Here is an 18336-nt window from a genome sequence, read left to right as displayed (position 1 = left end):
CTTCTAGTGCACAAAGGTTGATCTACATAGGAGTACCCTTCTAGTGCACAAAGGTTGATCTACATAGGAGTACCCTGCTAGTGCACAAAGGTTGATCTACATAGGAGTACCCTTCTAGTGCACAAAGGTTGATCTACATGTAAAAACATCAGAGAAATTACGAAGGAACAGTTTAACACTGTTTTATCAACACTTTGATTAATGTAGGGTATACCATGATGATCAGATGACAGGACAGACAAGGTGTCCTTATATCTCTAGCACTAGTGGTGATTTGTAATATTAAATTGGACAAATAAACATGTAAAGTCCATAATTGTTTAAATCTTGTTTTAACGTAAAGGTTCTAACAAAATTAACAGACTCTAAACCATGCAGGCTAATTTGCTTTCTTCATTAGCTTAAATACAGTTTACCAAACTCAGACACCTTGAATATCCAATTTAGCTCAAGTTCAAATTTAGTCCCATGGGTAATATTTTACTACTATTAGTTCCTTTTATTAATTAATAAAGTTTTGTACATCCTTTTAACTATATATGTACTTAATTTAACTGTCATGTAAACCAAATGTGACGCAATGCAGGAGCCCGAACAGCTAAGTGATGAGTTGGGAGCCTTTATTCGGATACATTTCCCCCCAAACATCCCTCCTCTTTTGTCTACTGTAAACATACGTATTTTAGTGTTATTTTAGTTTAAGTACTTATCACACTTTAAAGGTTACGCTAATCAATGACGGCGTTAATTGAAGTTCTTTATATCGTTTTCTATTGTATATATTGTGGGTGCTCTAATTCCTCCATGTAGTAATCTGTTACATTTTGATACTATGCTTAAATTGTGTCCATAAAGCAAGCATCACTTCTACAGTATTCTCCTTCTTTAATTGATCAATAAGACACAATTCGCTCACAAAATTGGATTTGTTTACAAATAAAGTTGTGCAGTTTAGGTCCCCTCCCTTCAGGGATCCCGGACCCACCAATGATAAGCCTGTCAGTGAAATTGTAGAAAAGTACATGTCAAGGACAGAAGTGAAAGTTGTTTTGCTGAGAAACTGGATTGTCATTTCACCTTAACGAGCTTCTTACGACTGCTCTGCCAAAAGGACAATCTAAAGAAAACAAATACAAAAACAAAAGGCTGTCTGACTGAGCTAAATTCAGGTTTCAGTATAAGCTGCAGCAGAACGGATGTCGTTTATTTCTGACTAACACCTTATGCAATGTTTTTTTTATATTCGCTACCTTTTTTTAACAATCTCTAATTTCGCTTCGTCAGCTCGTCTGATAGACAGTTTACCGGAAACACAGCGATCAAAGTTTCAGCCCACACACCTGAGCAGGCGCTACCTGCTCATCGTTAACACACATGTACACCGTGATTCATGCCTCGTTAGGATTTTTATGACAGTTGTTGGCAGACCAGTGCACAACGAAACAAAAACCTGGGCTTGTATTCCTGAAACATTCTCATGCTCAAGCATGGACAATCTGCTTAAAGCAAATTTCTTATATCTCACTTAAATCATGCTATACAATCAAATATCGAGTGTCTCCAAAGTTCTTCTAAATCATTGGTTAAGTGTGAATTTTTATTAATTAAACACTGGAATGTGGATTTAAGCATCAAAACAGTTTCATGAATACAGGCCCAGATTTTTGATTACCAGGTATATTGAGAAAAAATAGAACTTAACATAATAACAAGAAAATCACAGCTTGTATGAACTGGACTGGAATAAGAAAACACATTTGGTTGTTTTCCTCCCCTTTTTTGATAAATGGTATAAATGTACATGTGCTTGTACTAATATTGAAATATATAAACATCTTAATTATTTGTTTTTTATTAAAACAAACTAGCTACAGGTTTTTAAATTATCATCATACACTTTACCTAATAGATCTTCAGAAGAAATTGTTTAAACAAAAAAAATTGATACAGGATGGACATACAGACGATGGACACACAGACGATGGACACACAGATGATGGAGGACACACAGATGATGGATGGACACACAGACGAGGGACATACAGAGGATGGACACACAGAGGATTGACACACAGACGATGGAAACACAGACGATGGACACACAGATGAAAGACACACAGACGATGGAAACACAGACGATGGACACAGACAATGGACACACAGATGATTGACACACAGATGATGGAGGACACACAGATGATGGAGGACACAAAGATGATGGATGGACACACAGACGATGCACACACAGACGATGGACACACAGATAATGGACATACAGACGATGGACACATAGACGATGGACACTCAGATGATGGACATACACATGATGGACAGAAAGATGATGGACACACAGGTGATGGACACACAGAAGATGGACACACAGATGATGGATGGACACACAGACGATGGCCACACAGATGAAGGACAGACAGATGATGGACATACATACAAAGGAAATACAGATGATGGACACCGATGATGGACACACAGAAAAAGGACACACAGATTATGGACACAGACAATGGAAACACAGATAATGGACATACAGACGATGGACATACAACTGATGGACATACAGACGATGGACAGACAGACGATGGACATACAACTGATGGACATACAGACGCTGGACATACAGATGAAGGACACACAGAAGAAGGACACACAGACGATGGCCATACAGAAGATGGAGACACAGACGATGGACATACACATGATGGACAGAAAGATGATGGACACAGACCATGGACACACAGATGATGGGCATACAGATGATGGACACAGATGATGGACATACAGATGATGGACACATAGACGATGGACACACAGATGATGGACATACAGATGATGGACACACAGATGATGGACACACAGATGAAGGACATACAGATGATGGACACACAGACAAAGGACATACAGATGATGGACACAGACAATGGACACACAGATAATGGACACACAGACAATGGACACACGGACATACAGATGATGGACAAACAGATGATGGCCACACAGATGATGGACATATAGATGATGGACACACAGACGATGGAGATACAGATGATGGACACATAGACGATGGACACACAGAATATGGACACAGACAATGGACAAACAGATGATGGCCACACAGATGATGGACATACATATAATGGACATCCAGATGATGGACATAAAGATGATGGACATACAGACGATGGACATACAGATGATGGACACACAGACGATGGACACACAGATGATGGACACAGACAATGGACACACAGACGATGGACATACAGATGATGGACATACAGATAATGGACATACAGATGATGGACATACAGATGATGGACACACAGACGATGGACACACAGACGATGGACACAGACAATGGACACACAGACGATGGACATACAGATGATGGACATACAGACAATGGACATACAGACGATGGACACACAGATGATGGACACACAGATGATGGACATACAGATGATGGACATACAGATGATGGACATACAGACAATGGACACACAGATGATGGACACACAGACGATGGACACACAGACGATGGACGCACAGATGATGGACATACAGACAATGGACATACAGACAATGGACATACAGATGATGGACATACAGACAATGGACATACAGATGATTGACATACAGACAATGGACATACAGATGATGGACACACAGACAATGGACATACAGATGATGGACATACAGATGATGGACATACAGATAATGGACACACAGATGATGGACATACAGATGATGGACACACAGACAATGGACACACAGATGATGGACATACAGATGATGGACATACAGACAATGGACACACAAATGATTGACACACAGATGATGGACATACAGACGATGGGCATACAGACAATGGACACACAGATGATGGACACACAGACGATGGACACACAGACGATGGACACACAGATGATGGACACACAGATGATGGACATACAGATGATGGACATACAGACAATGGACATACAGATGATGGACATACAGATGATGGACATACAGATGATGGACACACAGATGATGGACATACAGATGATGGACACACAGACAATGGACACACAGACAATGGACATACAGATGATTGACATACAGATGATGGACATACAGATGATGGCCACACAGATGATGGACATACAGACGATGGGCATACAGACAATGGACACACAGATGATGGACACACAGACGATGGACACACAGACGATGGACACACAGATGATGGACACACAGATGATGGACATACAGACGATGGGCATACAGACAATGGACATACAGATGATGGACATACAGATGATGGACACACAGATGCTGGACACACAGATGATGGACATACAGATGATGGACATACAGATGATGGACATACAGATGATGGACACACAGATGCTGGACACACAGATGATGGACATACAGATGATGGACATACAGACAATGGACATACAGATGATGGACACAGACAATGGACATACAGATGATGGACACACAGACGATGGGCACACAGATGATGGACATACAGACAAAGGACATACAGACGATGGTCATACAGATGATGGACACAGACAATGGACACACAGATGATGGACACACAGACGATGGACATACAGATGATGGACACACAGACAATGGACATACAGACAATGGGCATACAGACGATGGGCATACAGACGATGGACATACAGAAGATGGACATACAGACGATGGACATACAGATGATGGACATACAGAAGATGGACATACAGATGATGGACATACAGACAAAGGACATACAGATAGACAATGGACACACAGATGATGGACACACAGATGATGGACACACAGATGATGGGCATACAGTGGACATACAGATGATGGACATACAGACAATGGACACACAAATGATTGACACACAGATGATGGACATACAGACGATGGGCATATAGACGATGGGCATACAGATGATTGACATATGCAGACAATACACCTGTGCTGTAGCTCACAGACATTTTTTGTCAGGTAACCTTTAAATACGATGGACATACAGATGATGGACATACAGACGATGGACACACAGACAATGGACACACAGATGATGGACATACAGAAGATGGACATACAGGTGATGGACATACAGACAAAGGACATACAGATGAGGGACACACAGATGATGGACATACAGACAATGGACATACAGATAATGGACATACAGACAAAGGACATACATATGATGGACACAGACAATGGACATACAGATGATGGACACAGACAATGGACACACAGATGATGGACATACAGACAATGGACACACAGATGATGGACATACAGACAAAGGACATACAGAGGATGGACACACAGATGATGGACATACAGACAATGGACATACAGACAATGGACACACAGACGATGGACACACAGATGATGGGCATACAGACGATGGGCATACAGATGATGGACATACAGATGATGGACATACAGATGATGGACATACATGGACACACAGATGATGGACACACAGACGATGGACATAGAGATGATGGACACACAGACGATGGACACACAGACGATGGACACAGACAATGGACACACAGACGATGGACATACAGATGATGGACATACAGATGATGGACATACAGACGATGGACATACAGACGATGGGCATACAGACAATTGACATACAGACAATGGGCATACAGACGATGGGCATACAGATGGTGGACATACAGATGATGGACATACAGACGCTGGACATACAGATGATGGACACACAGATGATGGACAGATGATGGACACACAGACAATGGACATACATACAGATGATGGACATACAGATGATGGACATACAGATGATGGACATACAGATGATGGACACACAGACAATGGACACACAGATGATGGACATACAGAAGATGGACATACAGATGATGGACACACAGATGCTGGACACACAGATGATGGACATACAGATGATGGACACACAGACAATGGACATACATACAGATGATGGACATACAGATGATGGACATACAGACGATGGACACACAGACAATGGACACACAGATGATGGACATACAGAAGATGGACATACAGGTGATGGACATACAGACAAAGGACATACAGATGAGGGACACACAGATGATGGACATACAGACAATGGACATACAGACAATGGACACACAGACGATGGACACACAGATGATGGACATACAGACAATGGACACACAAATGATTGACACACAGATGATGGACATACAGACGATGGGCATCCAGACAATGGACACACAGGTGATGGACACACAGATGCTGGACACACAGATGATGGACATACAGATGATGGACACACAGACGATGGGCACACAGATGATGGACATACAGACAAAGGACATACAGACGATGGTCATACAGATGATGGACACAGACAATGGACACACAGATGATGGACATACAGACAAAGGACATACAGAGGATGGACACACAGATGATGGACATACAGACAATGGACACACAAATGATTGACACACAGATGATGGACATACAGACGATGGGCATCCAGACAATGGACACACAGGTGATGGACACACAGATGATGGACACACAGACGATGGACATACAGATGATATGATGGACACACAGACAATGGACATACAGATGATGGACACACAGACGATGACACACAGATGATGGACATACAGACAATGGACACACAGATGATGGACATACGATGATGGACACACAGATGATGGACATACAGATGATGGACATACAGACGATGGGCATACAGACGATGGGCATACAGACAATGGACAGACAGACGATGGGCATACAGACGATGGACACACAGATGATGGACATACAGACGATGGGCATACAGACGATGGGCATACAGATGATTGACATATGCAGACAATACACCTGTGCTGTAGCTCACAGACATTTTTTGTCAGGTAACCTTTAAATCCAGATAAGAGTTTTATTTTTTTCTGTAAATTTCCTAAATATATCATAGTGGTAGTTGGGTTTCATTTTGATTGACACAGAAGAGAAAGTATACCGCTATGATGTATTGTCATTAAAACACATACCAACAGCAAGGTTGACAAATTATTTAAAAGATATAGGCTGTAATCATAATCCTACGAATCTTGATCCGACAAAGGAATCAAACATAATGGTACTAAACTAGTTATAACTAAGTATAAATGTTTTCTGATGATGTCCGTTTAAAGACAAATAAAGATGATCTTGGTTAAGTCATCTAGCCTACCTGGAAAAGTATAACTTAAAAATATATTGATTAATTTGATTTATTGACTTTATTAATATCTTCTTGTTATAAGTCAAAAGCAGGTCATGAAATGCATTTATTCTAAAAAGAAAATGTTGTTATTTAATTGAATCATTTATCATGGTATCTATTAAAGACCTCAAATGGGAAGATAAAATAGTGCAAATAAATTTAATGGAAAGATAAATATTTAGTAGAGAACGAGAGATATCTTGAAAGATGTATGGAAGCCCCCTTAGTGAGGACACCATCATTAAGGGGATCTCTTTAGTGAGGACACCATCAGTAAGGGTAGCCCCTAAGTGAGGACACCATCATTAAGGAGAGCCCGACACCATCATTAGGGGGAGCCCTTTAGTGAGGACACCATCATTAAGAGGAGCTCTTTAGTGAGGGCACCATCATTAAGGAGAGCCCGCCACATCATTAAGGGGGCCCCATAGTGAGGACACCATCATTAAGGGGAGCCCTTAGTGAGGACACCATCATGAAGGGGAGCCCTTTAGTGAGGACACCATCATTAAGGGGGGGGGGGCCTTTAGTGAGGACACCATCATTAAGGGGAGCCCTTAGTGAGGACACCATCAGTAAGGGGATCTCTTTAGTGAGGACACCATCAGTAAGGGTAGCCCCTAAGTGAGGACACCATCATTAAGGGGAGCCCGACACCATCATTAGGGGGAGCCCTTTAGTGGGGACACCATCATTAAGAGGAGCTCTTTAGTGAGGACACCTTCATTAAGGGGAGCCTGACACCATCATTAAGGGGAGCCCCTAATTGAGGACACCATCATTAATGGGATCCCTTTAGTAAGGAAACCATCATTAAGGGGAGCCCTTTAGTGAGGACACCATCATTAAGGGGATCCCTTTAGTGAGGACACCATCATTAAGGGGAGCCTGACACCATCATTAAGGGGAGCCCTTAGGTAGGACACCTTCATTAAGGGGATCCCCTTAGTGAGGACACCATCATTAAGGGGATCCCTTTAGTGAGGACACCATCATTAAGGGGAGCCTGACACCATCATTAAGGGGAGCCCTTAGTGAGGACACCATCATTAAGGGGAGCCCTTAGTGAGGACAACAACATTAAGGGGAGCCCTTTAGTGAGGACACCATCATTAAGGGGATCCCCTTTAGTTAGGACACCATCATTAGGGGGAGCTCTTTAGAGAGGACACCATCATTAAGGGGAGCCTGACACCATCATTAAGGGGAGCTCTTTAGAGAGGACGCCATCATTAAGGGGAGCCTGACACCATCATTAGGGGGAGCTCTTTAGAGAGGACACCATCATTAAGGGGAGCCCTTTAGTGAGGACACCTTCATTAAGAGGAGCCCCTTTAGATAGGACAACAACATTAAGGGGAGCCCTTTAGTGAGGACACCATCATTAAGGGGATCCCCTTAGTGAGGACACGATCATTAAGGGGATCCCTTTAGTAAGGACACCATCATTAAGGGAAGCCCTTTAGTGAGGACACCATCATTAAGGGGAGCCCTTTAGTGAGGACACCATCATTAAGGGTTCCCTTTAGTGAGGACACCATCATTAAGGGGAGCCCTTTAGTGAGGACCCCATCATTAAGGGAGCCCTTTAGTGAGGACACCATCATTAAGGGGAACCTTTTAGTGAGGACACCATCATTAAGGGGAACCTGACACCATCATGCAGGGGAGCCCTTAAGCGAGGACACCATCATTAAGGGGATCCCCTTAGTGAGGACACGATCATTAAGGGGATCCCTTTAGTAAGGACACCGTCATTAAGGGAAGCCCTTTAGTGAGGACACCATCATTAAGGGGAACCTTTTAGTGAGGACACCATCATTAAGGGGAGCCCTTTAGTGAGCACACCATCATTAGGGGAGCCCTTTAATGAGGACACCTTCATTAAGGGGAGCCCTTTAGTAAGGACACCATCATTTAGTAAGGACACCATCATTAAGGGAAGCCCTTTAGTGAGGACACCATCATTAAGCGGAGCCCTTTAGTGAGGACACCATCATTAAGTGAAGCCCTTTAGTGAGGACACCATCATTAAGGGGAGCCCTTTAGTAAGGACACCATCATTAAGGGGAGCCCCTTATTGAGGACACCATCATTAAGGGGAGCCCTTTAGTGAGGACACCATCATTAAGGGGAACCTTTTAGTGAGGACACCATCATTAAGGGGAACCTGACACCATCATGAAGGGGAGCCCTTAAGTGAGGACACCATCATTAAGGGGATCCCCTTAGTGAGGACACAATCGTTAAGGGGAGCCCTTAAGTGATGACTCCATCATTAAGAGGATCCCCTTAGTGAGGACACCATTATTAAGGGAAGCCCTTTAGTGAGGACACCATCATTAAGGAGAGCCCTTTAGTGAGGACACCATCATTAAGGGAAGCCCTTTAGTGTGGACAACAATAATTAAGGGGAGCCCTTTAGTGAGGACACCGTCATTAAGGGGAGCCCTTTAGTGAGGACACCATCATTAAGGAGAGCCCTTTAGGGAGGACACCATCATTAAGGGAAGCCCTTTAGTGTGGACAACAATAATTAAGGGGAGCCCTTTAGTGAGGACGCCGTCATTAAGGGGAGCCCTTAAGTGAGGACTCCATCATTAAGGGAGCCCTTTAGTGAGGACACCATCATTAAGGGGGGGGGGGCCTTTAGTGAGGACACCATCATTAAGGGGAGCCCTTTAGTAAGGACACCATCATTAAGGGGAGCCCTTCAGTGACGACACCATCATTAAGGGGAGCCTGACACCATCATGAAGGGGAGCCCGTTAGTGAGGACACCATCATTAAGGGGATCCCCTTAGTGAGGACACCATCATTAAGGGGAGCCCGACACCATCATGAAGGGGAGCCCGTTAGTGAGGACACCATCATTAAGGGGATCCCCTTAGTGAGGACACCATCATTAAGGGGAGCCCGACACCATCATGAAGGGGAGCCCGTTAGTGAGGACACCATCATTAAGGGGATCCCCTTAGTGAGGACACCATCATTAAGGGGAGCCTGACACCATCATGAAGGGAAGCCCGTTAGTGAGGACACCATCATTAAGGGGATCCCCTTAGTGAGGACACCATCATTAAGGGGAGCCCGACACCATCATTAAGGGGAGCCTTTTAGTGAGGACACCATCAATAAGGGGATCCCTTTAGTGAGGACACCATCATTAAGGGAAGCCCTTTAGTGAGGACACCATCATTAAGGGGAGCCCTTTAGTGAGGACACCATCACTAAGGGTTCCCTTTAGTTAGGACACCATCATTAAGGGGAGCCCTATAGTGAGGACACCATAATTAAGGAAAGCCCTTTAGTGAGGACACCATCATTAAGGGGAGCCCTTTAGTGAGGACACCGTCATTAAGGGGAGCCCTTTAGTGAAGACACCATCATTAAGGGAGCCCTTTAGTGAGGACACCATCATTAAGGGGAGCCCTTTAGTGAGGACACCATCATTAAGGGGAGCCCTTTAATGAGGACACCTTCATTAAGGGGAGCCCTTTAGTGAGGACACCATCATTAAGGGGAGCCCAACATCATCATTAAGGGGAGCCCCTAAGTGAGGACACCATCATTAAGGGGAGCCCTTTAGTGAGGACACCTTCATTAAGGGGAGCCCTTTAGTAAGGACACCATCATTAAGGGGAGCCTTTTAGTGAGGACACCATCGGTAAGGGAAGCCCTTCAGTGAGGACACCATCATTAAGGGGAGCCTGACACCATCATGAAGGGGAGCCCGTTAGTGAGAACACCATCATTAAGGGGATCCCCTTAGTGAGGACTCCATCATTAAGGGGAGCCCTTTAGTGAGGACCAGACACCATCATTAAGGGGAGCCCCTTCATTAAGGGGATCCCCTTAGTGAGGACTCCATCATTAAGGGGAGCCCTTTAGTGAGGACACCATCATTAAGGGGAGCCCTTAAGTGAGGACTCCATCATTAAGGGAAGCCCTTTAGTAAGGACATCGTCATTAAGGGGATCCCCTTAGTGAGGACACCATCATTAAGGGGAGCCAGACACCATCATTAAGGGGAGCCCCTTAGTGAGGACACCATCATTAAGGGGAGCCTGACACCATCATTAAGGGGAGCCCCTTAGTGAGGACACCATTTGTAAGGGGACAAATCCTGTGGATCGTCGATGATGGTCCTTGTCTTTGGGTGACACCTTTATGTTCTGGCATTAGTCACAGAGGACACCTGTAATGAGACTGACATATGTCGTCTCTTAGGAAACGCTGGAAGGTCATACAAGGTCATCAAGTCATTCACTACCTGATCACTCAACTCCACTGACTCATACAGGAAGTAACATGGTGACCAACATCACACATGAGCAGACGGTCATACAATTAATCAAGTAAACTTGTAAAATGATGCTGACACCTTTACCTTAACTTCCTGCTAAAAGATGTATTTGTTAAAAACTTATGATTGTAAATGAACAAATATGAACACAGGTGCATAAATGCAAAAGAGGCAAAATAGGCCTGTATTGTTCACTAGCTATTCAATGTTCTTGACATCTGTGACTTTCAAAGTCGGTCAAGGTCAGATTTGCTTAAACAAACTTGATAGCAAGCAAGCTAAGACTGCAGGAAAAATCATATAGACATCATTCTTTTTCAGCTCATTGAGTTTTGTTGAAAGATTGCATATAACCATTATTTTACTGGTATTACAATTATGGTATGAAAATTATGCCTCCATCTTTTATTTGAACAAATTTGTGAACTTTCAAACATGTTGCTTGAACCTTTTAACACATTTAACCCCTGTGACCTTAAAAGTTGATCAAGGTCATTTATTTGTATGAACTTATCCCAGGAGACTACCAGCCATATACCATTACTCTAAACCTTATGGTTTAACATTTTTTTATGACAATTTGACCAATGCCATGACTGACGTATGATAAACTCTTCACAATATGTCATCGTATTACAAGCTTACTGGCACCTTGTATCAGTCCAGCTTAAACAATACCAATATATTGCACTATGTGAAGACTTACCTTCCAGAAAAAGAGAAAAATGTGTTATAATTCGAAATTGCCCAAGCATACATTTTTCACTTCATATCATATTAGATTGCTGAGATTGTTTCCTGTTACGTTTAAGGTGCATACAATCGCCATCATCCTTAATTTGCATTATGTCATATGTGTTTTAACCAACGGCAGTAAAAGTCTTCTTTTTATTTTCGTCAAAACTTGGAAACAGTATTATAACCGTCACTGTAACAAGTAGATAACACTGAATCTGCTAACAGGATGAACAATGACATCTTAAAGATGAATGACGCCGATCAGAATATTAGTATAGTATAGTTATATAGTTCAATCGAGTCCGTCAAAAGTAGCTACAATACCTCACGTCCCTAGACATATAATACAATACCTCACGTCCCTAGACATATACTACAATACCTCACGTCCGTAGACATATACTACAATACCTCACGTCCCTAGACATATACTACAATATCTCACGTCCCTAGACATATACTACAAAACCTCACGTTGGTAGACATATACTACAATACCTCACGTCCATAGACATATACTACAATACCTCACGTCCCTAGACATACACTACAATACCTCACGTCCCTAGACATATAATACAATACCTCAAGTCCCTCGATATAGACTACAATACCTCACGTCCCTAGACATATACTACAATACATCACGTCCCTAGACATATACTACAATATCTCACGTCCCTAGACATATACTACAAAACCTCACGTCCCTAGACATATAATACAATACCTCACGTCCCTAGACATATAATACAATACCTCAAGTCCCTCGATATAGACTACAATACATCACGTCCCTAGACATATACTACAATACATCACGTCCCTAGACATATACTACAATACCCCACATCCCTAGACATATACTACAATACCCCACATCCCTAGACATATACTACAATACCTCCCGTCCCTAGACATATACTACAATACCTCACGCCCCTAGACATATACTACAATACCTCCCGTCCCAAGACATATACTACAATACCTAACGTCGGTAGACATATACTACAATACCTCACCCTAGACATATACTACAATACCTCACTTCCCAAGACATATACTACAATACCTCACGCCGGTAGACATATACTACAATACCTCACCCTAGACATATACTACAATACCTCACGTCCGTAGAAATATACTACAATACCTCACGTCCCTAGACATGTACTCCAATACCTCACGTCCATAGACATGTACTACAATACCTCACGTCCCTAGACAGATAATACAATACCTCAAGTCCCTCGATATAGACTACAATACATCACGTCCCTAGACATATACTACAATATCTCACGTCCCTAGACATATACTACAAAACCTCACGTCCCTAGACATATAATACAATCCCTCAAGTCCCTCGATATAGACTACAATACATCACGTCCCTAGACATATACTACAATATCTCACGTCCCTAGACATATACTACAAAACCTCACGTTGGTAGACATATACTACAATACCTCACGTCGCTAGACATATACTACAATACCTCACGTTCCTAGACATATACTACAATACCTCACGTCGGTAGACATATACTACAATACCTCACGTCGCTAGACATATACTACAATACCTCACGTTCCTAGACATATACTACAATACTTCACGTCCATAGACATATACTACAATACCTCGCGTCCCTAGACATATACTACAATACCTATACCTCACGTCCCTAGACATATAATACAATACCTCACGTCCCTCGACATAGACTACAATACCTCACGTCCCTAGACATGTACTACAATAGCTCACGTCCATAGACAAGTACTACAATACCTCACGTCCATAGACATGTACTACAATACCTCTCGTCCCTAGACATATACTACAATACCTATACCTCACGTCCCTAGACATATAATACAATACCTCAAGTCCCTCGATATAGACTACAATACCTCACGTCCCTAGACATCTACTACAATACCTCACGTCCCTAGACATGTACTGCAATGCCTCACGTCCCTAGACATGTACTCCAATACCTCACGTCCATAGACATGTACTACAATACCTCACGCCCCTAGACATATACTACAATTCCTCACGTCCCTAGACATATACTACAATACCTCACGTCCCAAGACATATACTACAATACCTCACGTCGGTAGACATATACTACAATACCTCACGTCCCTAGACATATACTACATACCTCACGTCCCAAGACATATACTACAATACCACACGTCGGTAGACATATACTACAATACCTCACCCTAGACATATACTACAATACCTCACGTCCCAAGACATATACTACAATACCACACGTCGGTAGACATATACTACAATACCTCACGTCCCTAGACGTATACTACAATACCTCACGTCCCTAGACATATGCTACAATACCTCACGTCCCTAGACATATACTACATACCTCACGTCCCAAGACATATACTACAATACCACACGTCGGTAGACATATACTACAATACCTCACCCTAGACATATACTACAATACCTCACGTCCATAGACATATACTACAATACCTCACATCCCTAGACATATACTACAATACCTCACGTCCCTAGACATATACTACAATACCTCACGTCCCTAGACATATACCTCTGGCTCTTGTGAAACAAAACCAATCCATAATCAATAGAATCTTAATTGATGAAATGATTTGTGTTTTGGAAATCCATTGGGATATAAACCTTGGTTTTAATTCAGATTAGAAGTTTGGTATATCGATGGGATACAGCATGACACAGAAAGTCTGAGGTCTACCAACAATGTCAAACTTGCCAACCATTCGAAATGTCCATGGGTGAGATTCTGCGTCCTCAAAATTTAAACAAAATAATGTGTGTATATAATCCCCAGCGACCAAATAGCCCTTTAAATAGAAATATTTTGTGGTGTTCTTTCAGATAAAATCATTAGCTCCCAGAATGTAGGAAAAGTTAAGAAATAAGGGTTCAAAATCAGGAGTTTCCCTCCTAAATAGGGAGGGTTGGCAAGTATTCTATGTCCATACATATAACAAAATCAAACAACTATCAACGGTCACACAAGTTCCAAACTTTTTTGGGTTTACTGTATTTGAACTACCAACTTAACTCGAAACATGTGGCCTAGAGGGCCTGTATTGCTCAACTGGATACTTAAGCAATCATGGTAAAGCGTTCGTATCCATTATTCAAAGTAAATTGTATTCCAAATCAGGTCCCATGAATAGGGCCAGTCCCCTCAGCCAATCCTGGTAGCATATGTATATCCAAATTTCATGCTCAGCAATTATATATTGATATAGGGTTTGGGATCTTATGTGTTTCCATTTTATGACCTTAAAAGTAGGGGCAGGCCCCAAAGCTAATTCAGGTAGCATGAATGGTCATCACTTTATGTCGAGCAATTACAAATATATGGTTAAAGGGTGGGGATCATAACCCTTTTGAAATTATGACCCAGAGACTTAGTCTTAAAGGGTGGGGCCATGTACCCTGGTGTGATCTTGGTAGTAAGTGTATTTCTCTCTTTATACCCAGTAATGGTATATATGGTTATTGCATTGGGATCTCAACTGTTTCCAAGTTGTGAACCAGAAACTAAGTTATAAAAGTGAAATCCTTTAAATCAATATGGCCAAATAAACCTTGTAAGGTCTTGCCCTTTAGACCCTAGGGGCCCCAACATTTGTGCAATTTTGAATCCCCACTACCTAGAAATGCTTCCAGACAAATTTGGTTTATTTCTATTCAGCGGTTCAGAAGAAGTCGTTTTAAGTAATTGTTGTCAGATGGACGAAGGACGCCACAGTATGCCATAAGCTCACCTTGGTTCTTTGTACCAGGTGTGCTAAAAAGTGTCTATTACTGATATTTTTTGAGAATTATATTTTTTCGGAATTTCTAAGCCATCAGGGAGCTCATAAGGCAGAATACATAAGTCTATTGTCTTGAAGTGAATGGCACTCAATCACTGTCACTTCAAGCTTTCAGGCTGAGCCTTTTGTGAGGAAGTGAATGACCTTCTCCTCTGCATCACTCCAAGCTTTAGGGCTGAGTCCTTCATCGGGAGGTAAAGGACCTTCACTTTGATGTCAATCCAAGCTTTAAAGTTTAAAATGATCTTCACCTCTATGTCAATCCAAGCTTAAGGCTAAGCCCTTCATCGGGAAGTAAATGACCTTCACCTCTATGTCAATCCAAGCTTAAGGCTTAGCCCTTCATCAGGAAGTAAATGACCTTCACCTCTATGTCAATCCAAGCTTAAGGCTCAGCCCTTCATCAGGAAGAAAATGACCTTCAAAAATTTTGTCAATCTAAGCCTAAGGCTTAGCCCTTCATCAGGAAGTAAATGACCTTCACCTCTATGTCAATCCAAGCTTAAGGCTCAGTCCTTCATCGGGAAGTAAATGACCTTCACCCCTATGTCAATCCAAGCTTAAGGCTCAGCCCTTCATCAGGAAGTAAATGACCTTCACCTATATGTCAATCCAAGCTTAAGGCTTACCTCTTCATCAGGAAGTAAATGACCTTCACCTATATGTCAATCCAAGCTTAAGGCTTAGCCCTTCATCAGGAAGTAAACGACCTTCACCTCTATGTCAATTCAAGCTTAAGGTTTAGACCTTTATCAGGAAGTAAATGACCTTCACCTCTATGTCAATCCAAGCTTAAGGCTCAGTCCTTAATCGGGAAGTAAATGACCTTCACCCCTATGTCAATCCAAGCTTAATGCTTATGCCTTCATCAGAAAGTAAATGACATTCACCCCTCTGTCAATCCAAGCTTTTTTTGCTTAGCTTTTTCCTGAGGGAAAAAATTCCTTCCCCGACACATCTTGATAACATAGAGGTGAAGGCCATTCCCTTCCTAATGAAGGATATTTATCAACAAAAGGTCTCCATATAATATATAAGTACAAAATGAATGATACATAGAAATTAACTAATATAACTTTAGAAAAAGGTTGGGTTTTGTTTCAAAATGAAAAGAAAGACATATTCTAGTCTAGTTAGACATGTGTAAAAAGTCAAGGCTGATTTTATGTCACTTTTGGGAAGGAAATGGCAGACATGTGTAAAAAGTCAAGACTGATTTTATGTCACTTTTGGGAAGGAAATGGCAGACATGTGTTTCTATGGAAACAAGACGGAAAGCATGTCTTAATCTGGGAACAAAATAAAAAATGTGACTTATATCTTTCTTTGATAACAAAAAAAACACTTTCCTTGGGATCAAATAAGAAGACATGTCATTCTTTTCAATAGTAAAACAGATTGGGCTTACCTTTCTCTGGACACTTGGATGTTTGTGAGTGTGATGTAGTTGTTACGGACACTCCGTAGACTGGCCAGGATCTGAGCGAAGGGCGTGACAATCAAATCATCAGCGTGTCTGGAATTGAAACAAGTAGAAAATCTCCGATTACTATTGCTTCGCTCCCTCTGTTTTTGTTTGTTTGTATTTAATCCGTTGCTTTTGAAGTGTGGCGTAAGATACTGCACGATTTTCTGCATCTTGGATCCCTTCTGCATGGCTTTTTTCTCTGTCGGGGGCTCACTGAGACTGTAAGCCATTGGTGAATGAACAATTTGGGAAAAACAGGTATAGCTAAGCTACAAACAAAACATTACAATGAAGTGGACTCTCCTCTGGTCCTGAATTCCAAGAAAACCTTGGTTTGACCACATTGTCACCTCCACTGTGACTGTCTGCTGAAGTGTCATTGATTGCTAACATTTCTCTCCTAGGTTTTTTGGGGCTAGACAAAATCTATCACCACATCTGGATAAAAAAGGAAAGAGAAATGTATTGTAAACGAAGATATTAACATAGACCAAGATTAAACATTAATTTGGATATTTCTCCAGGGATAAAAACAGCATGCTGTATGGTCAATTGCCACTGTTGATGAAACATATAGAAGTTAATTCTGCCAAAACATCACTTCACACACAGAAGAGCTCCTCATTATCTTTAACAAGACAAACACATTTGAATGAAACTGATC

General features: G+C 41.9%; 1 protein-coding gene across 11 annotated transcripts in view; it reads right to left on the bottom strand.

The window, feature by feature from the left end:
* Positions 1-18336, bottom strand: part of LOC110463904 (cAMP-specific 3',5'-cyclic phosphodiesterase 4C-like) — a 382464-nt gene that overhangs the window by 72101 nt on the left and 292027 nt on the right. For all 11 annotated transcript variants that reach the window (XM_021518831.1, XM_021518834.1, XM_021518836.1 and 8 more), the window contains one exon: positions 17613-17720. In XM_021518831.1, coding sequence (XP_021374506.1) covers positions 17613-17720 — 108 coding nt within the window. The remainder of the gene's footprint in view (positions 1-17612; positions 17721-18336) is intronic.

The sequence above is a fragment of the Mizuhopecten yessoensis genome, unplaced genomic scaffold (assembly GCF_002113885.1).
Source record: "Mizuhopecten yessoensis strain PY_sf001 unplaced genomic scaffold, ASM211388v2 scaffold10941, whole genome shotgun sequence".
Lineage (NCBI taxonomy): Eukaryota > Metazoa > Mollusca > Bivalvia > Pectinida > Pectinidae > Mizuhopecten > Mizuhopecten yessoensis.
The sequence above is the reverse complement of the archived record's forward strand: the minus strand, read 5'-3'. Positions and strand labels throughout refer to the sequence as shown.